Source organism: Pleurodeles waltl, chromosome 6 (assembly GCF_031143425.1).
Source record: "Pleurodeles waltl isolate 20211129_DDA chromosome 6, aPleWal1.hap1.20221129, whole genome shotgun sequence".
Classification (NCBI taxonomy): domain Eukaryota; kingdom Metazoa; phylum Chordata; class Amphibia; order Caudata; family Salamandridae; genus Pleurodeles; species Pleurodeles waltl.
The window spans coordinates 658131891-658159225 of NC_090445.1; the positions used below are offsets into that span (position 1 = coordinate 658131891).

The window sequence follows — 27335 nt, forward strand, 5'->3', positions numbered from 1 at the left end:
AGCCCACTGTTGGGGGTTCAGGGCAACCCCAAAGTTACCACACCAGCAGCTCAGGGCCGGTCAGGTGCAGAGGTCAAAGTGGTGCCCAAAACGCATAGGCTTCAATGGAGAAGGGGGTGCCCCGGTTCCAGTCTGCCACCAGGTAAGTACCCGCGACTTCAGAGGGCAGAACAGGGGGGCTTTGTAGGGCACCGGGGGGGGGGAGGGACACAAGTCAGCACAAAAAGTACACCCTCAGCGGCACGGGGGCGGCCGGGTGCAGAGTGCAAACAGGCATCAGGTTTGCAATAGGTTTCAATGGGAGACCCAGGGGTCTCTTCAGCGAAGCAGGCAGGCAAGGGGGGGCTCCTCGGGGTAGCCACCACCTGGGCAAGGGAGAGGTCCACCTGGGGGTCGCTCCTGCACTGGAAGTCGGATCCTTCAGGTCCTGGGGGCTGCGGGTGCAGTGTCTTTACCAGGCGTCGGGTTCTTGGAAGCAGGGAGTCGCGGTCAGGGGGAGCCTCTGGATTCCCTCTGCAGGCGTCGCTGGGGGGGGCTCAGGGAGGGTCAACTCTGGCTACTCACAGGGTCGCAGTTGCCGGGGAGTCCTCCCTGTAGTGGTGTTTCGCCGCAGGTCGAGCCGGGGGCGTTGGGTGCAGAGTGGAAAGTCTCACGCTTCTGGCGGGAAACGTGTGATCTTTAAAAATTGCTTCTTTGTTGCAAAGTTGAGGTTTCTTTGGAACAGGGCCGCTGTCCTCTGGAGTTCTTGGTCCTTTTAGATGCAGGGTAGTCCTCTGAGGCTTCAGAGGTCGCTGGACCCTGGGGGACGCGTCGCTGTTGCAGTTTTTCTTGAAGAGGGGAGACAGGCCGGTAGGGCAGGGGCCAAAGTAGTTGGTGTCTCCGTCTTCTCTGCAGGGCTTCAGGTCAGTAGTCCTTCTTCGTCTTCAGGTTGCAGGAATCTAGTTTCCTAGGTTCTGGGGAGCCCCTAAATACTGAATTTAGGGGTGTGTTTAGGTCTGGGAGGGCAGTAGCCAATGGCTACTGTCCTTGAAGGGGGCCACACCCTCTATGTGCCTCCTCCCTGAGCGGAGGGGAGCACATCCCTATTCCTATTGGGGGAATCCTCCAAAATCAAGATGGAGGATTTCTAAAGGCAGGAGTCACCTCAGCTCAGGACACCTTAGAGGCTGTCCTGACTGGTGGGTGACTCCTCCTTGTTTTTCTCATTATCTCCCCTGGACTTGCCGCCAAAAGTGGGGGCTGTGTCCAGGGGGGCGGGCATCTCCACTAGCTGGAGTGCCCTGGGGCATTGTAACACGAAGCCTGAGCCTTTGAGGCTCACTGCTAGGTGTTACAGTTCCTTCAGGGGGGAGGTGGGAAGCACCTCCACCCAGAGCAGGCTTTTGTTTCTGTCCTCAGAGAGCACAAAGGCCCTCACCACATGGGGTCAGAAACTCGTCTCTCAGCAGCAGGCTGGCGCAGACCAGTCAGTCCTGCACTGAACAATTGGGTAAAATATATATATTGCTCATGCAGCTATGCCCTCACCTGTGGTATAGTGCACACTGCCTTAGGGCAGTAAGGCCTGCTGGAGGGGTGACTTACCTATGCCACAGGCAGTATTTTGTGGGCATGGCATTCTGAGGGGGATGCCATGTCAACTTTGCCTTTTTCTCCCCACCAACACACACAATCTGCAATGGCAGTGTGCATGTGTTAGGTGAGGGGTCCCTAAGGGTGGCACAACATATGCTGCAGCCCTTAGGGACCTTCCCTGGTCACAGGGCCCTTGGTACCACTGGTACCTTTTACAAGGGACTTATCTGTGTGCCAGGGGTGTGCCAATTGTGGAACAATGGTACATTTTAGGTGAAAGAACACTGGTGCTGGGGCCTGGTTAGCAGGATCCGAGCACACTTGTCAGTCAAGTCAGCATCAGTATCAGGCAAAAAGTGGGGGGGGGGTAACTGCAACAGGGAGCCATTTCCTTACACCATGTATAACTAAAGACTATTCATTTCCGTTGCTGGAAGTCACACCACTTCCAAGTCGAGGGGCTGTTTTTTGATGCTTATTTTTTCTAATACAGCAGATTAATTTTGTGGAATGCAGCAGCCTTACTCCTCTATCCTCTTACACTTGTCTTCCTTTTTTCTCTCTCTGCAACCCTTCTGTCCTATTCCCTGTTGTCCCTTCAGCATTCTTTTCCATGCTTTTGTTGGATGTTATCGTCCCCATTCTTTGCTCCTTGGTTCTCAATCTTGCCCAGAGCTACCATATAACACGTCTCCACTCTTTATGTGCTTACTTTTGGTGCCACCCCATTTAACTGCCATTTAACTGAATGAGTTTCAATGGATGTGCAAAAGACTTTACACAGTAGCTACTTTCAAAACTGTAGCGATTGTCCTAACATACATTCTTTAATTGACTGTGCACTGAGCAACTGAATATTGTCCTTTCTCTGCCAAGCACTCTATATCATCTTACCTGAAAAGCATTGTCCATTCACTCCTTACAGCCCAACTTTCCTGTGTGGGGTCAGACCACATCTCCAAGTCTTGTATTAACTGTGCATTGATACGTTCCTCGGCTGTTAGGGATCAGGAAAGCAAAGCTGTACACTGCGAAGCACCTCAAGACCCCACGTCACAACCTGTTGAGGTCCAAGTAGAGGTCCAGCTTCTCAGGTTGTTCCCACAACAGATCGTTGCACAGGTCGAAATCTCTGTGATAGACCAAGAAAAAAAAAAAAAAAGCTGGCCAAGTGGGACTCAGCCCTTTCCCGCCACTCTCATTCTCTTGAGAAGATGCAAGAGTGTTCCCTTTCCACCGAGTCTCGCTTCTGAAGCCGTTCCCTATTGGAGCTGATTCTGATGATTGTACAGCAGCAACCCTAATTTCTGGGGGCTTTGGTGACACCAAAGCGAATTGAAGAATTTAGTGATGCCCGCTTAGGATTTTTGGCACATTACCTGCTCCATCTGGCATGTCTTCAGGACCCAATTCGTCAAGAGGTCTCTCAACTGCTCTTTGCCAGCAGGTCTGCTCTCAGCACCAGTCGTGCACACTAATTTTGCTCTGGATTCCATACAGACATCAATACTGGCTCATCTCTGGTGCCAGAAACCGCTCTGGAGCGTGATCCACCTATGCCAGCACCATCAACAATGGGCACCCTAAAGTGCTGTGTAAGACCGTACAGGCACTGCCTTGACCGAGGCTGCGTGCCGCTCTAATGAAGGAGCGGTCCACTAACCATCCTTCTCAAAACGGTGCCCCTGCCCCTTGGAAGAGCTCATGTCCTTCTAGATTTTTTTTTTCCACAAATGCAGATAATGGTGACTATGAAGCTGGGGACAGCCTTGCCCAGCCCTAACATGAGGGCGTCTGTTATGAAGACCTCCATGATGCCAGAGGACTGGATACTGCCCCAGACAAAGGGCTGGTCTCACGTTCAGTCCCTGCCACAGAGGAATGTGCCTCTTTTGCAACAGTTGGGCTGAGGGCAGCAGAGGTCCCTGATTTTCAGCTCCCTAAGAGCAGGTCGTTTTGGTGAAAGGGTCTGTAGAGAGGGTGCTGGCACCAGAATTTGGTCTTGGTTGTTACTCCTGCTACTTCTTGGTGCCAAAAAACAACAACAGAGGCCTCCATCCCAAATTAGACCTTTGCCCTCTCAATGCCTTCCTGCGGAAAGACAAATTCAAGGTGTTCACTCTGGTTCAGGTCTTGTCTGTTCTCGAGCCTATAGACTGGATGGTAGCGTTGGACCTGCGGGATGCTTATGACCACATCCTCATCCTGTTTGCCCACATACATTACCTGCAGTTGATGGCAGGAGCATTTTCACGTTGCTTTGCTTCCCTTTGGCCTCACCAGTGCTCCTTGGATGTTCACAAAACTGATGGCATGGTTATAGCACATCTTCAAAGGTTGGGGTCGCAGTCTTCCTCTACCTTGACGACTGGCTATTTAGGATGGGTTTGCCCCAGGTAGTCAACACCCACCTCCAGAATACGGCGAACCTCTTAGTTGGGGTTCACGATCAACATGTCAAAGTTTCACTGTACTACTTCGGGGATGCTCTCCTTTATCTGAGCCGTTTCAGACACTGTGTGGTTTCGTACCTCTCCTCTGGAGTGGTCAATCAAGGACATTCTATCTATGATCTCGATATCTCAGCCTTGGTTCTGCATTTCATTGAGGATGATTCTGTATTTGCTATGGCTGATGTCCTCATGTATCCTGCCTGCAAGCATGCCAGGTGGTATATGCAGCCTCTGCAGTAGGATTTGAAGTCCCAGTGACCAACACACCAAAGTAATCTTGCCGATCAGGTCCAGATTTCAGAGGAGACTGCAAAATGAGCTGGAGTGGTGGCTGCTGGATCACGATGGAGAGCAGACCCCCCTCTCCCTATCCCACCCAAAACTAAAAGTGCTGACCAATACATTGGTTTAGGTTGGGATGTCCACCTGGGGGAGGTGGAGATCAGATGTCTGGTTTCCAGTGGAGGCTTGACTTCATAACATTCTGCTGGTGCTCTGAGCCATCAGCTTGGCGTTGAAAGCTTTCCTTCCTTCCAACAAAGGGAAGCTGGTGCATGTTCTCACAGACAACGCCACTGCCAATAAGCAGGCCAGGGTGGGGTTGTGGGCTCTGTGCCAGGAGGCCCAGCACTGTGGACATGGCTGGAATGACAGTTTTTGATCCTGGTGTGCCCATCCAGCAAGGACTTCCTTTAAGCACCCTTAAAAGGGTATTTGTCAGCTATATCTGCCTTTTTTTACAGTTGTTTAAATCACCGATAGTGATATTATTTCTTAAGAGTTTACAGCATGTGTGTCTCCATTCTTCATTTATTATGTCTCAATGGGATTTAAATTTATTCTTTAAGTTTCTCGTATATGCCCACTTCGATGTCTGCACCATTGTCTTCTGCGGCTGCTTATCTTCAAGACAGTCTTAATTGTTGCCATAATATGGGTACGGTGGGTGAGAGATCTAAGACCTCTCGGTCAACCCCAACCTTACATCACTTTCTACCAGGACAAGCTAGTTCTATGAATTCAAACCTCCTTGCTCCTGGAAGACAGAACCTAACCCTTCTGCCGTTCTTAACTCTGCCTGGCCCTTCTAAGGAGAGGGAGAAATTCTATTGATTGGATACAAAAAGGTCTCTTAGTTTCTATAATGATCGTACTGGAGAACACTGGGTAGACGTCCTTTATTGGATTTGTGTAGGAAGCTGGCTCTTTCTATAATATACCAAAAAGAGGTATACTGTGCAAAGAGTCCAGGTATCCCTTATAAGTGGACAGAGGCTTGATCTAGGAATCCCAAGGTGCTCTCTTAGGAGGTAGTGTGGTCGAGCAGCCTTAGGCTTATCGGAGAGGAGTGTTAGACATTTGCTACATGCACGCAGTTCATAAATGACATATACGGCTCAGTAAGGAGATCCAATCCAATTTAGAAAAATAACATTTATCTTTATATAATTTTAGGCACCAAGATTATCACGACCAGGTAAGTACTTTTTGAGTTATTAATTTTTACAGGTTTGAAAAATCAAGACTATGCAATTTCTTAAGCTGTAATGTTATCCTATAGAGGAAAGGCATATATTGCATGCAGGTACTTTTCAGCGACTTACAGGACCAGTCTTCCAGACTTAAGGTGAGTATGGGGTAGGGTACACTACAGCACTAACAGATCACCTCGAGAGGCACTGGGGTGTCGGAGTGTAGAGGTGTTTTTCAGTATCAGGTGCCCTAATGTTATCCTGTGGTGGATGGTCCAGTTCGAAAGATGCTGCAAGCTGGGACTGGGGGACCAGTCCGGCTGAACCAACAAGGGAGCTCAGGTCTCCTGAGGCTCTGGGACGTAGGGACTCCTTCGGTTATCTACTCCTTGGTCTGGGGCGGATGGTACAGAGGGGTTCTGAGGTTCCTGGTTTTTGTCACCGGGTCACTCATGGTAGGGGGGGAGGGCCTGCACACAGAGGCTTCAGGCGGGTCAAGAAGTTCACAGTTGGCAAACCCAAGGTGGGCTTTGTTTCTAGAGTGTTGGGGGACCACCCTGGTACCGTTGGCCCACTTGAGCTCAATTGTGCTCTTTGGTTTTGACAGTCCAGAGTCCTCTCAGTTCTTCTGGGGTGCCTGTAGGATACAGGGGAGCAGCTCCACTACTCCACGGGAGTTCCTGGGCCTTGGTTGATGGCTGGAGGTCCTCCCAGGCTTCTGGAGGCACAGGCAGTTGCAGGGCAAGTCGTCTTTGGCACAATTGTCGAGGACAGCATGAAGGCCGGCAGGGCTAAGGCCACGTCAGCTGCTGTTTTTCTGTTCTTGCTTTTGGGACCCCTCAGGGTCCGCCTTCTTTCTTCAGGTCAGCAGATTCTGATTTCCTGGTGCCAGGGGCTCTCCTAAATACAGAATTTTACGGTGTTAGGGGAGCGTAGGGTAGTAGCCAAGAGGCTACTTACCCCTGGGGTTACTATGCCCTTATATATGCCCACTTCCTCTGGGAAGTGGGCATAACCCTGTCACAGAAACCATAGTTCTGCCATCACCAAGACGGCAGACTTATAAATTTCATGCTCACATCAGGTAGCTTCACATTAGGGATAGAACTGGCCTGAAGGTGGACATGCTTCTCTAACTACTAATTTTCCTGCTTGTCCAAGTGCCAAATGATCCCTGGGTCGGAGGGGTTGGCATCTCCTCACCTCTGAGGAAAGCCAGATTTGCATACCAAAGGCAGTGGGCTTTTTGAAGCCCGCTGCATTGGAATGCTAATTCGCAGGTCATCATACTGGAAGGACTGTGCAACACCCCTACCAGAGCAGCCTTTGTTCCTGACTGCCCGAGAACAGAGGCTTTCACCGCTGAGTGGCAGAAATGTATCTACCGGTGGAATACTGGTTAAGACCAGCAAGCCAGCGCACTGGTAGTTGGTAGTTTTTTTCAGGTGGCACCTCTAAAGTGCCCTTTTGGTGCATGTATTAGTAAATCCATCACTGGAGGATTATTAATCCGAGATGTTCTGTTCCAAACACCCCTATTTTCAGTGAAGCCATCCTGTAGCTGAGGAACTCGTATTGACCACTTCCCAACAATTGTACTAAAAATGGCTTCCTGATCACTTACTGTGTCCAGCAGTCAACAAAGACACAGTCACATGTATTAGAAGGCATGTTGTGTTTTCACTTTTAGCTGTGCCAAGACATGCGGCCTACAATGACAGTCTGCGTGAGCTAGGTGGGGGGGGGGGGGGTCCCTTAGGGTGGCACAATACATGCTGCAGCCCTCGGGGACCCTCTTTGGTACACATGCCCTTGGTACCTGGGGTACCATTTACTAGGGACTGCCAATTAGGGAACAATTGTTGGGGGAAGAGATCTGACACTGAGGACCTGAATAGCAGATACCCAGTGCATTTTCTGTCAAAATGTCATTAAATACCAGGTAAAAAGTGGGGGTGACCATGTCAAAAAGGGACAGTTTCCTACAATTTGCTGCAGTTGGGAAATGCAAGACTGTGCAGAACAAGACTATCTCTTGCTGGATCATGCACTGTATTAAGATCCTGCTACGCATTGACAAAAAAACAGCCTCTGAGGGCTTATGGGCTCACTCCACTAGAAACAAGACTGCTAAAACTGCATTTGCACATGGGGTGCCTGTCCAGATCCTTTTCCAGGCTGTTACATGGACATCCCACCATACGTTCACAAAGTATTACTGTCTAGTCAGCCAGGTCCATTGAGAGAGGCTCTGCGCCGCTTGGTTCGGCAGGACTTTTGGTTTCAGTCATTTCACAAACCCACCACCTGGGAGGTACTGCTTTAGCATCTTTCCAAAACATGAAGAATCTGCAGTTTCACGTCTCCATCAGAAGTACAAATTACCTACCTTTGCTAACTCTCTTTCTGGTAAAGTCTCTCTGACTACATATGCCTCACCTTTTGAATGTTCCCCTGGCATCAGACTGCTACTGCAGATTCCCACTAACCTTACCATCTCCTCACCCCCATTCTGTGAACTGGACTCTTCATCTAAAAAGGTTCCAATTAGAAATCTGCCCAGTGGTCACTATCGATCTGGAGATGATTCTCCATCTGCGAGCGCAACCAGTTCAGAAAGTAACTGTTGTAAGCATGCATGGAGGGGGCCTATATAGGGTCCCACATATCCCTTCCAGAGCAGAGCAGCATCGCGCTGAACCACGTGGCGCGACCTGATGGCATGCAAGGGTTCTTCTTGAGAATTTCTGGATCCATTCTGATGTCTGGGGGAATATTCAACGGTGAGGAATCGGCAGTTATAGAGAGTCGCAACCAAAAAGGGTGTTACCAAAGGTAAGTAACTTGTTCTTCACTGCTCCCTGTGCCTGGCGCCAGGCTGTGCTGATGCTTCTTCAGCTTTGGATGTCCAGATCGCTTTATTTGGGTGTTTTCTTTTTAGCTGTCAGAGCTGCATCTCTGGTAGGCATTTGCAATATGGAATGGAAAATAATACCTTACCAAGCCCTGAAATGCATCTGTTTCAGGCACTCTGCTACATAGATTACCCTGGCGTTTTCGTATTTGGAGTTTAATGCCTCCGTCAGTTACACCCCTACCAAGTATCCTCAGTGCTTCATCAACTTTTCGTTTTACAGACACGTTCCATACTGGCTATTAGATCGATTATTGTAACGTTTGCATGCGTCGCTTGAGCTGTCTCCGTAATCTGCCGTATTTTGTTATATTTGATATCACCAAAGTAGGCCTCAAGTTGTAATGAGGGGATTCATAATCACTGTGCCCCATGAAGGTGGAAGCCCATAATGATGGCGATGGAATTACGTTCTGTGGAATTCAACCTCCCCTGTCCTTTTTTCTGCCTATTGTATGTGAAATTGTTTTTCTTTTTCATTGCGCTCTCATCCGTGTTCGAGGTCACTTGTGCTGTGTAAAATTGCTAACTAAAAAAAAGTGCGTATTTTGAATAGTGTGTGACATGACCGATGGTGGTCTTACTGCGGTCGGATGCACCATTAAGGTGATCTCTCATGGCATTGGTAGCTGTCAAAATGGGACTTGTTTATTTATGTCAAAAAAGTCAATAGAAGCCCAGATGTTTTTCTCTGCTTTTTGTATGAGGACTGTTGGAAAGTTAGTGCAAGTAGGAATCCAATATTATCTTAACTTTCAGTGTTCATATTCAGTGTTTGCTTGAAAATGTGCTTGGTATTAGGGCGGAAAAAGGATGTTGTCAAATACACAAGTCTTCCAGAGCATGTACATCATGGTTATTTCAAGAATCCAGAACCAGTGTATCTGAAAAAAATGTGAATCCGACCTGCCACTGCTTTACTTAGAGCCATGTCTGTAAAGCAGACCCGGTCTGAATGGAAGTCCGTGCTGTTATTTGCAGGGTCTGAACTTGAATGTGTAAATGACTTTCTTTTAGAGGAATTCCATTTCTTTAGGTTGTTGCCATTCAGTTTGCTTGCCGGTTTGAATGGTCTGTCTTTTTCACCAACATTTACATCACTGATGGCATCTGGTACTAAAGATTGGAGCATTCAATTCAATTTTACATGAAGTGGCTCACAAAACCATTACTTAGTTCTGCACCCTAAACTGAAAGCAGTTTCCCATGTTGGAGTATGGTTTCCGATGGGTTTGTCTTCTAGGATGAACCACAGGCTTTAGCCACTCGTTTGTCTTTTAGATAAACACAAGTTCAAAGGTGCAGAGGCCCACTGACTTGTTCTAAAAAATAAATAAAACAAATTGGCAAGTTGTATTTGCAGTATTATGTTTTGATTAGAACTAGCTTCCAACATGGCTTTTTATATGTCATAAATCGTTTTACATGACCACAATATTTGGAATGGTACACTAAAATAGCAAAGGTCTTGTTTTTCAGCTGTTCATTTAGTTGATTGTGAGTTTTAGGGCTAGTAATAGAATGGTACATAAAATAACCCCATGCATGCATTGTTAATACCAATTTACAACCATTAGTTAAGCATTTGTGTTTTTTTCTGTTTCAGGCGCTGGCGTCTCTCTTTTAAACGACCATATTTATGTGGTTGGGGGCTTCGATGGGACAGCACACCTCTCTTCTGTGGAGGCATACAATATCCGGACAGATTCCTGGACGACAGTGACCAGTATGACCACCCCAAGGTGCTACGTGGGTGCAACAGTTCTGCGAGGAAGGCTTTATGCTATAGCAGGGTGAGGCACTATTATCTTGCATGGTATTTTAGGAGTGCCTACTATAGAAGAAGGATGGCATTTGAAGCAGATGTAGGGGTCCCACCAGCACAGCATTGTATAATGTGTGTAAGGCCCTGTGTATTGGTAAAAGACGCTCTCCTACTACAGATGCCTCACCTTTTGAATGTTCCCCTGGGCATCAGTCTGCAACCGCAGATTCCCACACTGACTTTACCATCCCCTCATCCCCATTCTGTGAACTGGACTCTTCATCTAAAAAGGTCCCAATTAGAAATCTGCACGCTGGACACTATCGATCTGGAGATGAATTCTGCATCTGCTAGCACAAACAGTCCAGAAAATAACTATTGTCAGCGTGGACGGAAGGTGCCTATATAGGTTCCCACGTATCCCTTCCAGAGCAGAGCGACATCGCTCTGAACCACATGGCGCAACCTGATGGGGTATAAGGGTTCTTCTTGAGATTTTATGGATCCGTTCTGATGCCTTTGGGAATATTCAAAAGTGAGGACTGTCTCAACCAAAAAGGGTGTTACCAAAGGTAAGTAACTTGTTCGTTACTGCTCCCTGTGCCTGACACCAGGCTGTGCTGATGCTTCTTCAGCTTTGGATGTCCAGATCGCTTTATTTGGTTGTTTTCTTACCTATCTAAAGGTTGCACGTTCTCCTGTCTATTTCATCCAGCACTACAGATGAAACCAATATGCAACAGCCCTGAAAATGCAGTCCAGAATCACCCAAAAAGGCAATCAATTCTTCACAGAAATATCTGAGTTTTTGATACCTCCGAGTGTCTTTCCTTTCTGGATGTCACTTATGTATGTTACAATCCACTATGTTAACACCCAGAAAATAGAATCTAAATGCCTCATTTTTACCCAGAAGTGCTTGTGCCTCACCTTGCATGATATTCCAGTGCTTTGGTTTTGCAGTATGAATCTTTTCTGACATTCACATGTTGTTCAATATTCCACCATCTACAGATGGTGTCCGGAATAGTCACTATTCTCTTTTTTTTTATTTTTTTTATTTTGCATGCCCATGATGTCATCCCAATGTTGCATTGGTTGCTTTTATTGTCACTTTTACTACTGCTTCGTGTTCAGTAGCTTTCCTTGCCCATCTTGTGTTTGCCCCCCTCCCCCCCCCCCCCAGGACATAGCTTCTTAATCATTCCTTTGATCAGCTGATTCTTCCACTACTCACATGCAGGGAGTTTCCTTTTTTCTGTTAGCATATGACAAGATTGCCTTTGTTTTGCAGTTCTCTGCCTTGTGGGCTTTCCCCAACCGTTTCCACCCGCTTCTGCGGCCAGTCTTGCTCTACCCTTCTTTGTTTCCCCTGCTCTATTTTGCTCTTCCCCGTGCATCTCCCTTGCAATCCTCCACCCTATTCCTGAGCTCTGTGTTGTTCTCTTCTCTTGTTTGTTTACTCATACCCATAAAGACCGTCATCTCTTCTCAGCCTATCACTGAACAGCTTCCCTTACACCTCCACTAAAAGCCACAGCCAGATTACCCCTCCAATCCAGCCACACCAAAATTCACTTTGCCCCTACACCAGTGGTCTTCAAACTTTTTAATGCCGCGCCCCCCCCCCAGTTGAAAAATAAAAATCATTGGGCCCCCCCCTTTGAATTTTTTACTATTATTGTAGGAAGATGGCAATGTTTAAATAGGTTTAAACCTATTTAAACATTGCAGTTAAGTACTGTTACCTTTTTAAAACTGCAATAACATGCTTCTGCATAAAACAAAGGCATGTTATCTGTATAATATTTCTTTTGGCCAGAGTTTGGCGCCCCCCCTGAGATCACTTGGGGCCCCCCAAGGGGGGCCCGCCCCCCAGTTTGAAGACCTCTGCCCTACACCTACACCCATGCTACTCCTTACATCCCCCTTAAAGCATAATGAATTGAAGACGAAAGCAACACAAAAATTAAAATGCCTATTCTTCAATGCAAGATCCGGGATCAAAAAATCGCTTTAACATCTTCGACCTACTCTCAGAAACAGCGCCAGACATCGCCTTCATAGCAGAAAGGTTGCTCAGTAAAGACATTACACCACCATGCTACAAAGCCATCCCACATGCCTTTCATCATAAATAAAAATCATATCACAAAAAAGACAGGCATAGTGTCAGCCGTCATGTCCATCTGCGATTATCTCAGACTCACAGTGGTAAAGAAAGAACGGAGTAGCTGCATTGTTGCTTTTGGATTTATGAGCAGCATTTGGCACTGTCCACCACCACACTCTACTACAGAGTTCACTATCTCAGAATCTGTGAAAATGCTCGAAAATCATTTGCTTCTTAACTCACAAAGTTTATTTAACCTATTACCTTTCACATCCGTTCCTCAGAAGTGACACAGGCATCCTTCAGGAGTCCATTATATCCCCTCTATTTTTCAACATCTACCTATCTTCCTTACCACGCCTGATTAAATCATTGGACTCAACCAATTCCTGCTATGCAGATGACTCCCAGATCATTTTAAAAATGGATAGCCCAGAATATCTCTATACTTAATAATTTGATAACTACATTTGTGCCATAAACACATGGATGATGAACAACCCTCTAAAGCGCAATACTGCCAAAACAGGGATATGACCTGTGGACAGTGGCAAAAATTCAAGCTCGCCACCATATGGTGTAAGGACCTGCAAGCTCCTCAAACAAAATCAAGAGAAGTTAGAAAGCCTAGTAGTATTCATGAATTCAGAACTACCCTTGATGCCACACGTTAACATTACAAACTGTCCTCTACACAATGAAAACATTATGTTGCATCTTCCCATACCTTGAACACCAACGTAAACTGCAAGCCATCCTCGCACTCGTAATCCCCATGTTTGGCTCTGTCAAAGCCTTTACCTTGGCACACCTTCATTCATCACCCACAAAATACAACCCTTCCAAAATGCTGCTGCAAGACTTCTTCTCTGCCTTCACCCGAGAGAACAAATGGCTCTATGCAATTGCTTCACAAGGGCAATGTTCAAGGCACTCTGCGTTGTCTACAGAGCCTCCCAAGAAAAATGACTGCTATACTCGGGTCCCGACCACTGGAATTATGTGGCAGAGAATGGCCAAATTATGCAGCAGGGTGGAGTAAATTACATGGCGAGAAAAAAGGCAAATTATGCGGCACATTTTGTGGTACTATTACTTCATTGTTTGTAGTTTTCTAACTTGCTAATATTGTCTGGGCATTAGTTGTACATCATTAGTACCAGCTTAATGCCCAAGTATAGCAATACGCTTCAGAAAGGTGAATAGTCATCCTTTGCAAAGGGCATTCCACTGCATGGCAACTCGTGTTTCCGATTTTTTTAGAAACTTTTGAACCGCTTAAGCTAGAAACCAATGTTTTTGTTAAAGTTTGCAGATTATGTGATGGATCATTGATTATGTGGTGAATGCGGCAAATCTACAATTATGGAGAAATTGCAGCAGCCGCACAATCTCACATAATTGCAGTGGCTCTGGCTATTCATACTTTTAAAATAAATTCAAGCAATGCATCAAAACAGAACAATGCACTCCAGACTTGCACCACTTGCCATCTCACCACCTTACCATAAGAAATTGGTAGGAGGGACTGCTTTATCGGTAGAAACCTTGGAAGCTCTAGAACTCACTACCAGCCATCATTAGAAACATCCAGGAGCATATACACTTGAGAAGACAGTTGAAGCCTGGCTATTTCTAAAATGACTGTCATGCTGTGTCCTGGCAACAGAGCCCATAAAAGACAGTTGCATCCTGAAGCCCAGTCTTCAGCTTAAACCCACAGATTGGAAACAACCGAATGAGCAAACTGCTTTCAATATGCTAGTTTGTGAAGAAGGGCTGTGCTTGAGCATTTTGTAGTTATGTGATTTTAAATATAACATCAATGGGACACAATAATACTCAGACCATAATACCTAGTTGTCAGCAGACAATTGTAACTTACATCTCTTGTATTTAAATAAGACATATCTTCAACGAGAGTTGTCTATCAGCAGTAATGTACAGGCAAAAAAAAACATACATCACCAAATGAACAGACCTGGTATAACTGAAGTGCTCTGTCTCACACTTCTGGACAATTCTGAGAACTCTCATCTAGACCACCACTGCAGGTCTCCAATATCTGTATACTCCAACCTCCTCTTTACATCTCACAATGCCACTCTGATATGGGTTGATAATAAAAATGCCCATCCCAACTTATCTCTCCACTTCTCTCCCCCTCTAACCATGCCGGCTATGGACCACAACTATACAGAATATCTCATATTGGACAATCCAGTGCAGTAACCACCTAAGCAGACTATAATCATAAGAAATACCATAAAGGGAACTGCAGAGCTGTTCAAAACTACCAGCACTCAAAAACCAAACAACTGTGCTTCTGTCTCTCATAGCTCATCATCTACCACACTGCTAAGCACTGCATCCCATAACAAAGTAACTGATCCTCTGCGGTCCTCACTCGTGACAAGGAGACACTTCCCACATATGATAACAAAACAAAGGCAACACCCTTCCAACCACACACCCTACATGGCTTAGGTCGCTACCCATGTAGGTAAGCGCTTCAGTGCCCCCAAATAGCGGTTGTAAGGCTATAAAAATGCTAAAATACAATACAATGCAATGCATTGGTCCAGGGGTCAGCAGACGAGCAGTGTAGCTTGAAAAGGAAAAGGAACAGGCAGAGGCTGGTTTTCTATAGAAAGCACTACTTCCATGCATAATGTGTTTCGCAAGCATTGTGGATCAAAGCAAAGAAGCATTTAAGGAACCAACTTCTTTGAGGGCAGTCACCCTGAGGGTGGGAAAGAAGTAAAGTCCTTCAATTAAGGACCCAGCGTATATCGGGGTTAATGCACCAGCTAACTCTATCATTGTAACAGCCACCAGATGGAGAGTTAACCCCCCCAGAATTCACAGGCCACCACTGGACAAGGAAGGCAGAAGGCTGCAGGTAGTATAATGGAAGATGGTGGAGAAGTCAGCAGCCACCCAATGGCATATTGCTAATTTGATTTGGACAGGATTGAAGATCTCATGCAACATTCACCTGAGCAATACAGTATAAAAAATGGTCAAAAGTATTAGTACAAGAAGGCAAGGCCATCTTGAATACATTTAAGTCCTCCCTCTATGCAGCTGACTCCTCCAGTAGGCAGATGTGCACTGGCCCCACTCTAACCTGGCACGCTTAGCTTAGGGTCTATGGTCTAAGCACAGACTCCATGCATCTATTAACATGATTTTCATGGGGGAGAGCATGCTTGAGGCTACGGGGAATAATTTCTTGCAACAAATGAAAAAGTACAACTGCACCACTAAAAGGATGGGTGCCCTACAAGGCCATTTGAAAGGGGTACACGGTTCAGTTGCAAGCCAGTAAAGAGGCCTGCCTTCCAGCAGAGACAGCAGCAAACCCAGACCTATCAGGGAGCAAGTTCACAGTGACAACATATGGCACAAGGAAGACACTTCTTTTGATCCAGAGCTAGAGGAATGAGCCAGTTCAGAAGAGTATCTGGCATCTTAAACAAAAGACTTTCAAGGGGTACTCTCCATCACACAAAACCAGTAAGGAGCGGACTGGGATAGTTCCTCCAGGAGTAGAGAAAGATCACCACCAACAGCTGGGCACTGAACATGATAAAACATGGCTATTGCACAGAACTGGAACAGATGCTTACATATACCAAGCAAAAAAGTTGGGTTGTGAAGGAGAACTAATACTAATAGAAGGAGGTACCGGACCGCCTGCAAAAGGGAGAAATAGAGAAAGTACCAAGAACGGAATAGGAGAGTGTATGCTGTTTATTTCATGATTCCTAAACAGAATCTGAGGTTAAGAGTAAACATAGACTTAGGATTTCTGAGCATGTTCATTAGGAGGCAATAATTCAAGATGACCACTCCCCAAGAAGTCATACTGTTGCTGCAGGAGGGACACTCTAAGGCAGCCATTGATCTCAAGGATGCCTCCTTCCACATCCCATTGAACAGCAACCACAATAATTAACTCAGGTTTGTAGTAGGGAATTCTCATTATCAGTTCAAAATGTTGGAGTTTGGTTGAAATTGGCACCTACAATCAACACCAAGGGCATTCACAAAGTGCCTCACAGGAGATGTTGTTCCGTTGAGAAGGTAGGAGAAAAGATGTACTGTTTTAGTGAGGTCGCCATTACCAACCAGTCATCTAGGTATGACTGGTTGGTAATGGCGACCTCACTAAAACAGTGCCACATTGGCATAGAGCAAGTAATGGAGGCTGTGCACCCTGAGATTCTTAAATGGATATGGAGCAATCCTCTCCACAGCCAATAAAGGAGGACATTCCTAGGCGCAGAGTTGAGCTCAAACCAGGCAAAAATCTTCTCTATCCCAAAAAAGTGATGGTACTGATGGAGCAAGTTTGCATTCTCCCAGAAGGTGCAGTCACTTGACAGTGAGAACTGTTGTGTAAATACTGGGCATGATGAATTAAAGCATGGCATTAATTCCCTTTGCCAGACACATAAGAGACCCATTCAAGAATGACTGTTAAGTCAGTGATCAATCAACAGGATTGAGAGGATCACAGGGAAATACAGTGGTGGACATTACAAAACCTCACAATTTGCTAACCTTTCAAACAACCAAACCTCATGACGACTATCAACACAGATGCATTCCACACCTGGTGGGGTGCACACAATTGAAACCTAAGAATGAGGGGACACTGAGCACCTAGCGAGGCAATAAAACACACATTTGTTGGAAGTGAAGACAATAATTGTATCCCTGACAGCTTTTCACAAACCGACAACGCATCAATGGTGATTAAATAGATCTTCCCTGCAGCAATATATCTGCCAGGGCAGCAAAATATAGAAGTAGAAAGATTAACCAGACAATATGGGGCTTTCCCATGAGTGGCAGTGAGACCAGTGGATGGTAGATATAATCTTTAAACTTGGGAACACCACAAATAAAATTGATTGCAATACACACAATTTCAAAAGGCCAAAGCTTCCCATCCAGGAATCCCACTGCCTCTCCCAGCAGAATGCCTTTTCTACTGAATGCTAAGGGATATTTGCCAACATCTTTTCACCAATCTCCCTGAAACCAGTAATGATAAACAATTGCAAACAGACAAGCATAACAGTGATCCTAATAGCACCACAGTGGGTGAGACAGACCTGGTACGCAAACCTAGTAGATATGACAGAAGGCAGGATGATAAAGATGCCAGTATTTTAAAATGTGTTCATCGTGCAAGGGAGAAAAGTGGGCCATCTGGAACCAGCCAGTGTCAGCCTAGCAGCAGGCCTCCTGAGGACCTAGAGTTTGGCCACCTCAGCCTTCCTTAAAGGTGGATGGTGGCTCAAAGAGGGAGCAAGGCTGCCTATTACATGTAAATGCTATGTGGCTAAGTGGACCACAGTTATATACACTGTTGCGAGAGAGAAGCCATGCTACATTATCTGACAGGAGATACAACCATCAGTCGGATACTTGATGTATCCATTGGTTGCAGAGTTTTCATACACTTATGTGAGTACATCTTTCCGCTGTAGTGGTATATATGAGATGTACCTTGGGAAGGAATAGCTTTGCCACACCAATAATTAAAACATTCTTGGAGGTAATAAGGAGAATTTCACCACCATGATCAGCTCTCACACTAGTGTGGAGCCTCAGAGTATGGCCGGCACATGACACATCTATCTGAACCGTTGCACAAAATGGGACTCAAGTTCCTGCAACTTAGAAGGGCCTTGTGAATTGCAGCACCTACATAAAGTGAGCTATTTGCAAGCACTGACTATCCGAGAACCTTACCTTGCTAAAAGGATAGAGTAGTCTTAAGAACTAACCCTCGCTTCTTCGAAAAGTTATCACATTTCGAGGTTGATTACTCAGTACATTTACCTGCTTCTTTCAACAACCAAAGACATAGAAATAAAGTCACTCCATGTGCTAAATATGTGGAGGGCAGTCATTTACTACCAACAAGAAACCGAGTTATGAAGGAAAACTGAACAGTTGTCACTCATGCACCATTGAATAGGGATCTGCCTTTGTCAAAAAGAACCACTGTAGGATGGGTAATACGAACCACTTAAACTTTCTACCTCCTAGCTACTCTAGTTTCCCTAGCAAATGTCTCTATAAGTGACATATGCGTGGTCTACCGCATGGTGAACAGTCACACTTTCACAAAACACTAGTCCACACAAATCAGGAAGCACAGATGGGACACAAAGTTCTGAGACACGTTTTTGCAACCATATACACCCATCCTCCTTTGAAACGTCCAATACCACTACTTAATCTGGGTCACAGAGGAGGGGGGAAAAATACATTGAATTTGGCAATAACGTACTGGGGCATTGTGGGTTTATGCTCAACGTCATAAGGGCTTGGAATTACCCAGCTCAGGTCGAGGCAAAAAGCAGAAAAAGAATATGGATAGTTGTGGGCCCATCCACCTGATGGAGGAATAATGTACAGCAGATGACTCCACAGCAGGTAAATTCAGAAAAGTGTTTAAGCTGCAAAACTGTTGTTACAGGGAATTAACTTTTTCCAAATGTCATACCTGTTTTTCAGAGCACTCCTGCAGTCAGCATCTGAGATCTCCCTAGTCAATGGTTGTTATTTCCTGTTGCAGCCAGTCTTTTGGAGCCACTCTTTGTAAGTTACATTCCTAACAGGAAATCACAGACTGGGTCCTCTGTTTTTTGATAAATTAATTGGTCCAGAAGCTAGTTAAGCACTTAGCCTCTGGATCAGACCCTTCCATTTGTGGAGTTTGAGTAGGATCCAGATTTATAATACATTAATTTAAAGATTAGGTTCTTTAAACAACAATTTTATAGATCAGCATATAGTTAGGACGTAATGAGGAATAATACGTAAAGGCTGTAACGGGTCAGTCTGTCATCCTTATGTTCATTAATGGCACTCTGATTGCCCTGACTCGGGAGAGCATCACAGACTTCCCCACGCAAAAGAGGGTACAGTATCTGTTGGTAATAAATTCCAGCAGAGGCAGGAAGGAGTGGTCAGAAAGATCAGAAGGGCTCATGTACGGGCTCACTTTTGATTGCATGGTCCTTTTCAGTCACTCCACTGACACCTACTTGACTAGTTTCTGTGAAACATCCATTATGGCAGAGGTACTGAAGAGCTCTTTCTGGAATTCAACAATGACTTTCATATATTATCTTTTAGAAAGACTAAAAGTAATTCTTTGGCTGTGGTTAAACTTTGCTCAGTTTGTTTGGTGCTAGGAGTAGTGTTTTGCCGTTATGCTGGTATTGCAGTGATGGTAGTTTTAGGTTTACTGAATACTCCATTTGGGGTGAAAGGGGTCTTTGATAGAGTAGGTGTTTCTTTGAATTGATTCAGCTCATTCTTTTCTGAGTTATCTTATTCTGGTCTCTGTACTAATGCACAACTTGTATAATATAGCCCCAGCACATTTGTTATCACAACTCTATTTGTTCTTGACTGCAGCCCCTTCATCGATTTGTAGAACCTCTCTCTGTTGCCTCTGCTACGTCTTCCCTTTCTGTTTGTCTGTGTGCATGTATGGGACCCCCTACATGGTGCCCAGTAGTTAAAGTGTCCTGCCTTCTGAACTGCAGTGTTTGAGATGAGAGCTTAATGTTTAATAATTGTGCTCTCAATGCCTCGTTTGAGGTTATACAGCAAGCAGCCTGTAGTATTCTTCCTTTGGTAAAGCTGTTGGTAGTCTAGTAGCTCCTCTTGCACTGGGGTCACTCTGTCTTGTATTTAAATGTTTGACAGCATGTACGGCTGTAGATACACCTCCTCTGCATACTCCTGCCATCTAGTGTTGGGTCCAGATGTGTGCAAGTTGTCTTTCTTCGAAGAAGCCTCTCAAATCACAAAGTAAAGTGACTCTTCTCTGTGATAATGTGCATGGGCAACAACACCATTGTTGGATTGTTTTCTTTCCACTATCTGATTCGGACGTGTTATTCGGCGCTCTGGTTCAAGACCGTTTTCGGCTCCCTTCGGTCTGTTGCTAACCTCTGCACCCATTGGTATTGTTTTTGTTTGCGTACCATCGTGATCTTTCGAAAACAGAAGCAATCCGTTGGCTGTCAAATCAATGTTCTTCAATTGCGGCCTTCAGGCCTCCCCCTTTCAACCTGGTTTTCTTGACTCATCAGCATTGACCAACAATGCGCTGCTAATGGACCAAATTCCATTTCTATTCTGTCCCAACTGCCACAAAATATCCGCATACAAACCTCCATCAGGTTTGCAACCTGCGTCTATCTCTCGACCATAACGAAGAAAACTGTGATGCCTGTCTATCTCTTCGATCAAAGAAGACATTGCAGGATCGTAAGGAGCGTCGGAAAGAAATGCATCTCAAGGACCTGAAAGAGCCACCCAATATCTTTGCCAACACGATATCGAACAGCAGGAAGACCTGCACAAGGCCTTGGCAACAGAGCAAGAGGACCTTTCCGTACCAGACTCCAAATCTGACTTTGAAATAGATTCCGGTCTACAGGTGAAGGATCTTCCTTCAGGACAGCGCACAGTGAGTACCTATGCCTCTGTCCAGCCAACCAAGAGACATTGAATTCCAACCGAAATTACGGCTCTCGGGCCACCACTGCTATCAGGCCATGGTAGACACCGAATATCTGCTAAGGATGCCCCACTCAGCACCGAAAGCAAAGCCGAAACCCTCCCGCTGCACACCAAGCCAACCAATCTCAGTGCCAAGCCGACCATCTGCCTCATCGGCTCTGAGCACCCCAGCTTCTGCTGCTTCAGCTCCAACCACCTCGGTGCCAAAAGAAAAAACAAGTTTGGCTCAGAAAACGTTCATTTCGACACCAGAACCAATCCTCGAGACTATGACTGAAAGACTCAATCCGAAGCAGAAAAAGATACATTATCAGCCGTCTGTTCGAATTTTGATAAAGACAGTACAGTCAGCGCCTACTCAATCATAGCACCAGCTTTCTTTTGAAGAGTCCATCGGACCTACCTGTTCCTTCCAAAAAGAAAAGAGACATTGCAACCAGTCTGCAGCAGCCGCCTTCGCCTGCTTCTCCAACACCTTAACCACTTCTTCCACCTTACTCGCCACCACCACCTCCTTCACCACATCACTCTCTTAGTGACATCACTCCGCAAGACTCCCCACAACCTTACACTGGGTATCAGGAGGGAGGGGATGACAGTGGCCAGCAGCCACAGACCCATGATACAGCTACGACATTGATACAACACCCCCACCTCCACACAGGAATTATGATCCATTCCAGGAGCTTTTATCTAGAGCAGCTGCATATCACCCGGTTCCCTTGCACAAAGAACCGATCGAAGATTACTTTCTCTTTGAGACCCTCTCTTCTACCACTAGGGCATGCCAGAACTTGCATATGGCAAAAAGAATGCCCCTTCACTCCTACTAATTCTGAGGAAGGCGATGATCCAGTGCGGGCACATATTATTACATCAAAGTTTGACAAGAAATACAAAGCTGCACCCTCAGGCCCAATTTATATCAAGGGCCTACTCCCTCTAGACTTGCTGGTGGTGCTAATGCCCGTAAGATAGCTAATTCTCAGACATCAGCAGATGCCTCTCCATCTGACAGAGAGTCTAAATGTATTTATGCTTCGGAGAAAAGGGTGGCAGCACAAACAGCCAGTCATTGGAGAATTCCCAATACCCAGGGCTTGCTGGCAAGATATGGTAGGGCCCACTGGGATAAAATGGAGGAACACCTCCAACATCTCCCTGAGGAGTATAAAAAAAAAAAGTGGTTACCAAATTGTGCAGGAGTGTAAACTGATTAAACAATTTTATCCAATGTGCTCTTGGCGGAAACAGCTGCTAGGGGCATAAACACAAGCATATTGTTGCATAGACATGCTTGGCTACCTATATCTGGCTTTAAGCTAGAAATACATCAAACGCTCCTTAACATACCTTTTGACCAACAGCATTTGTTTGTTTCCCAGGTGGATCAAACATTAGAGAAAATGAAAAGTGTGCCAATTTGGCATCAATAACGCCCCCCGGTGTGTTCACCAAATGCCTACCGGTAGTTTCAGCACATCTGCGCAGACAGAGTATTCATTAGTATTTTTGTCTTCCCATATCTGGACGACTGGCTCATCAAAACCAACGTGCTACTGCTGTGTCTACAACACACTCATTACACTCTACAACTTCTCCATCAACTGGCGTTTACCATCTACATACAAAAGTCACATCTTCACCCTTCACAGGTTCAGCCGTATCTAGGGGCTATTATCAACACACTCCTGAGGTTAGCCTAACCAAAGGCAGGATTCAGAACATCGCAGTGCTGCTACAACGGTTTCACCCCAATCAACACATAATAGTCAAAACAGTTTAACGACTTTTAGGCATGATGGCATCTTGCATTGCGATAGAACCACATGCAAGACTACATATGCGCCCGCTGCAGGAATGTCTGGTGAGTCAGTGGTCTCAATCATAGGGTCAGTCACAAGATCTAGTGTTGGTAGACAGCTGCACTCATCACTCTCTGCAGTGGGGGAACGTGCAAAGCCTATCAAAGGGGTGGCCGTTCCTCGGCCCTGTTCGCCAGATAATTTTTTACAGTGGACACGTCCCTCACAGGATGGGGTGCTCACATGCAGGATCTCAGTTCAAGATCTCTGGGACACCCAACACCAGGGTCTCCACATCAACTGCCTCGAGCTCCAAGCTTTCTTAGTTCACCTGATAGACAAGGTTGTTTTGATCTGTATGGACTAAACAACAGCCATGTTTATTTACAAAAATATGAGGGGAGGGCACTCCCCACAGTTATCACGCCTATCTCTGACAATTTGGTGTTGGGCAATATATCACAACATTCACCTGCTAACAAAACACCTCCTGGGGACGGACAAAGACTTTGCAGACAAGTCCACAAGTGGGAACTCCACCCAGAGTCCTCCTCCCATACTTCTGCAGATGGAAACCCCAGTCTAAGACTAATGTAATATTTCAGCACATAATTAGAACTAGGCAGTGGGCACAGTCATAACACCATATTTATAATACAATTTTTGTTTATATCAAGAGTATTTTGCCACTAACCTTGACACACAGTGGCAGGGTAACCAAAAAGTGCTAGATAGGCAACCCTCCAATAGGAGGTAAGTAACGCACTAGAAATGTACACCAGTAATCAGAAGTCGGCATAGAAAGTGTTAGAAAACAGTGCAAATAGCAATAGGCAGTAGTGGCCCTAGGGGGAGCCCAAGCTATAAGCTAAAAAATGGAATGCAAATGCCAGACCCCAACCTAGGTAAGTGGAGTGTGAAGAGGGGAGCAGGGGGAACTAGGAAACCCCAAAGCGAAGTACCACAGTGCCCCACAGTGACCGGGAAGAAAGGAGTAAGTTAATGGATTTTCCCAAAAGGACAAAAAAGAAGAAAATGCAACACCCAAACAAGAATGCAAGAAACCAGTGGTGTCTTCCTGAAGAGGAAGACCTGTGGAAGAAGGGGACCAAGTCCAGAAGTCTCAAAAGAGTCCAGTGGGGGCAGGAGCCACTACTCTCCCAGCTGTGGTTGCAGGAGTTGGTCGACGGTAGGATGAAGACTGTAAGGAATGCAGCCCTGGAGCAGGTGAAGAGTTCCTGGAGGATGCAGCCAACGTCACATGCCAGATGGAAGATTGCAGTCAATCCGTGGCATGGAAAGGCCACCATCAAGCCTTGGCAAAGGCAGAAGTCGCAGTGAAGCAAAAGTGGAGCTGCTGTATTGCTTGTAATGTCCACGTTTCTGTACACTGGGGTACTCAAAACTAAATTTAGATTGGTTACTTTTTCTCACCAGTTAAGGAATTCAAAATCTCGGTGCTACTGTTTCCTAAATATAGGGCAGTAGAATGATTTTCTGTTTTTCGGTGAGTGAAAAACAACCAGAATAATACAAAGTTGTTAGTGGAACATCTTTTATACTGCAAGGTCCAGGAGGACTCAACCCACAGGGGGAGTCCTGAGGGGACCCTCAGCAGGGCAGAGAGTCCACAGAAGAAAAGGCAGCCCCCACAGGAGTCCCACTGGAAGAGGGACCAGGAGTCACAGAGGAGCCCACGCAACACAACTGGAGAAGGATCCCACGCCGCAGGAGAAGCACGCAGAGAGCTGTGCATCGCACAAAGGAGTGCTGGGGGCTGGGGCTGCATGGAGCCTAAAGATCCTTTGGAGGAGATGCCAACAAGCCTTGGTAACTTCAAGAGACGCAGTGCACTGGGGTACTGTCCTGCGTGGGAAGGCAAGAGCTTACCTCCACCAAATTGGACAGCTGGCAGAGAGGACCAAGAGGATTACTCTGGACCACCACCTGTGATGCAGGATTCACGCAACTCAGGATGAGAGGAGGTCCATGCAGCCGGTCATCGTTGCAGTTGGTGCCTGTGGATGTAGGGGAGTGACTCCTTCATTCCAAGTGAGATTCCTTCTTCCTTCTTGTGCAGACTGAAGACTTGCCGCCCTCAAAGGTTGCACAGCCGGGAAATGTTGCAGAAGCTGGTAGGGGCTGTGGAAACAATGTTGCAAGTAGAGTCTTCGTCGTAGGTGCAGATTGTCAGTTCCTGGAGGGTCCCGTCTCAGTTCCAGTGGCCAGAAGTCAAAGTAGAGGTTGCATAGGAGTCCTGCTGGAATCTTGCAGGCCGAATCTGAGAATTCACCTAAGATAGAGACCCTGAAAAGGAGTTTGGTCACCTAGCTAGGTGACCACCTATCAGGAGAGGGCTCTGACATCACCTGCCTGTCCCGGCCACTCGGATGCTCCCAGAGGCCGCTGCGCACCTTGGATTCAAGATGGCAGAATCCAGGGACCCTCTGGAGGAGCTGTGGGCACCACTCCAGGGGTGGTGATGGACAGGGGAGTAGTCACTCCCCTTTCCATTGTCCAGTATTGCGCTGGAGCAGGGACTGGGTGTCCCTGAACCGGTATAGACTGGTTTATGCACGAAGGGCACCATTGGCTTGGGAAGGCTACACCGCCCAAGTCATGTAACACCTACTTCCAAAGGGAGAGGGTGTTACCCCCCTCTCCCAAAGGAAATTCTTTGTTCTGCCTTCCTGAACTTGAGCTGTTCAAGCAGCATGAGGGCAGAAGCCTGTCTGAGGGGTGGCAGCAGTTTGGGCTGCCTGCAAAACTCCAGAAGGCTGGTAGGAGCAATATTGTGGGTCCTCTAAGGAGCCCCCAGATTGAATGGAATCATACTTCCAATTCTGGCAACAGTATTGGAGTATGATTCCGACATGTTTGATACCAAACATGCACTGGTTCGGGTGGTACCATTATGTAGCTAGACACAAGTAGCAACCCATGTCCAGTACATGCATAAAATGGAATCCCCGCACTTACGAAGTCCAGGAAAATGGAACTGGAGTTTGTGGGGGCACTTCTGCTAGTGCAGGGGTGCCCTCACACACAGGTACTTGCACCCTGCTCTCTGGGCTAGGAGGTCCTACCCTGGGGTGACTTACAGTGACCTGTAGTGAAAAGGGTGCATTCACCCTTTCACGCAGGCTGCAATGGCAGGCCTGCAGATACACTTTGCATGGGCTCCCCATGGGTTGCATAATACATTCTGCAGCCCATGGGGCTCCCCTGTTAGCTCATTGTCCTGGGTACCATATACTAGCGATTTACATGAGGGCACCAGTATGCAAAATGTGAGGTGTATGTAGTTCAAGTAATCAAGTTTGAAGGGAGAGAGCATAATCACTGGGGTCCTGGTTAGCAGGATCCCAGTGAACATAGTGAAACACATTGACAACTGGCAGAAAATGGGGGTAACCATGCCAAGAAAGAGGTTACTTTCCTACAGTCTGGGACACCCAAATATAACGGATTGAAGCCAAAATCCCTATGGCTCCTATGGGGAAAGGGCGAATATCATGTATTTACAAATCCTTAGACCTACTTGAGGGAGGTTCAAAGAGACATTGATGGGCAATTTGGAAGCCAGTGATTGGAGTGACACATGAATGTCTCCAGGTGAACTCACTATACCCTCACAAATTTAGTTAATAAAAGTAAAATATTTTCATACTACTTTCCTTATGCCAAAGAAGCTATGGTGACCACAAAAGTGCCCTTCAACCAGATGTTTTTGCTGTCAAGATGCAAATTATAATTTTTCATGTGGTCTGGGAGTGTCCCATTTCCGTGTACTTGGAAGACCTATAAAGTCCCCTCCCTGAATTACTCTACTGGGTATCTTGGAAGACCTCTGAGGTTGTCTGGGATATTGTGCCTTGGATGGACCCGTGTTGAATGGCGCACTGCAGTGGACTGGTGTGTGAAACAATAAGAGCCCATTTACTCTGCAAGAGGTTGCCCTCCTAAACCTCACAAAATTTGGGGGAAATGGTAGGACTACTATAGTCTACCGTGATTGATGTAATGAACTGTAATGTCTGCCAATTGGACGATTTTCATTATCTTGATTGCACTGTATTTATTGTTAATGTCATGAAGTACATAAAATCAATAACATTTGATTATTAAAATATATTGCATTTGTCTGGTATGGCTGAAAGCAGTTTAGTTTTGTGTTAGCCAACAATTCTTTTTTTCTTAATTCTCCTTTGGCTGTGTGTCACTGTTAGACATTCACATATCAACACATTCAAATCGCTGTTCTTTCCCTTGTACTGGTAACCTAAAGTCCTTTCCCTCTAGATGACCCACCCATCTACCCCCTTTTTTAGGGTCGAGCCTGCATAAGCAGCATCTGCTCTCGCTTCCGAGACACTGTTGTGTTCCGCAAGGGGCATGCATCCCGCTCATTGATTACCGTTGGTTGGCCTCTTTTCCACCCTTCTTTATTGTCTCCTAATTGGCCAGTATGTGCCTACGCGTCACTTCCTGTTTCGTCTGAAGCGCATGGCCCAACCACAGATTTATACATTTTAATTAGTGTTCCTCCACTTATCCCCACTCTGATTCAAGTACTGTTTATCTTTATTTGTCCCCCTCCTCACCCTCCAGTTATTCGTGTTTCTCTCAGTTAGCAATGTATCTTTGTTGTTTGTGTTTCTTTATCTTGTTTT

General features: G+C 46.1%; 1 protein-coding gene across 2 annotated transcripts in view; it reads left to right on the plus strand.

Moving 5' to 3' along the window:
• The window catches only part of KLHL12 (kelch like family member 12), a 267421-nt gene that overhangs the window by 224910 nt on the left and 15176 nt on the right, over positions 1-27335 (plus strand). For both annotated transcript variants that reach the window (XM_069239022.1, XM_069239021.1), the window contains one exon: positions 10021-10207. In XM_069239022.1, the coding sequence (XP_069095123.1) occupies positions 10021-10207 (187 nt within the window). The remainder of the gene's footprint in view (positions 1-10020; positions 10208-27335) is intronic.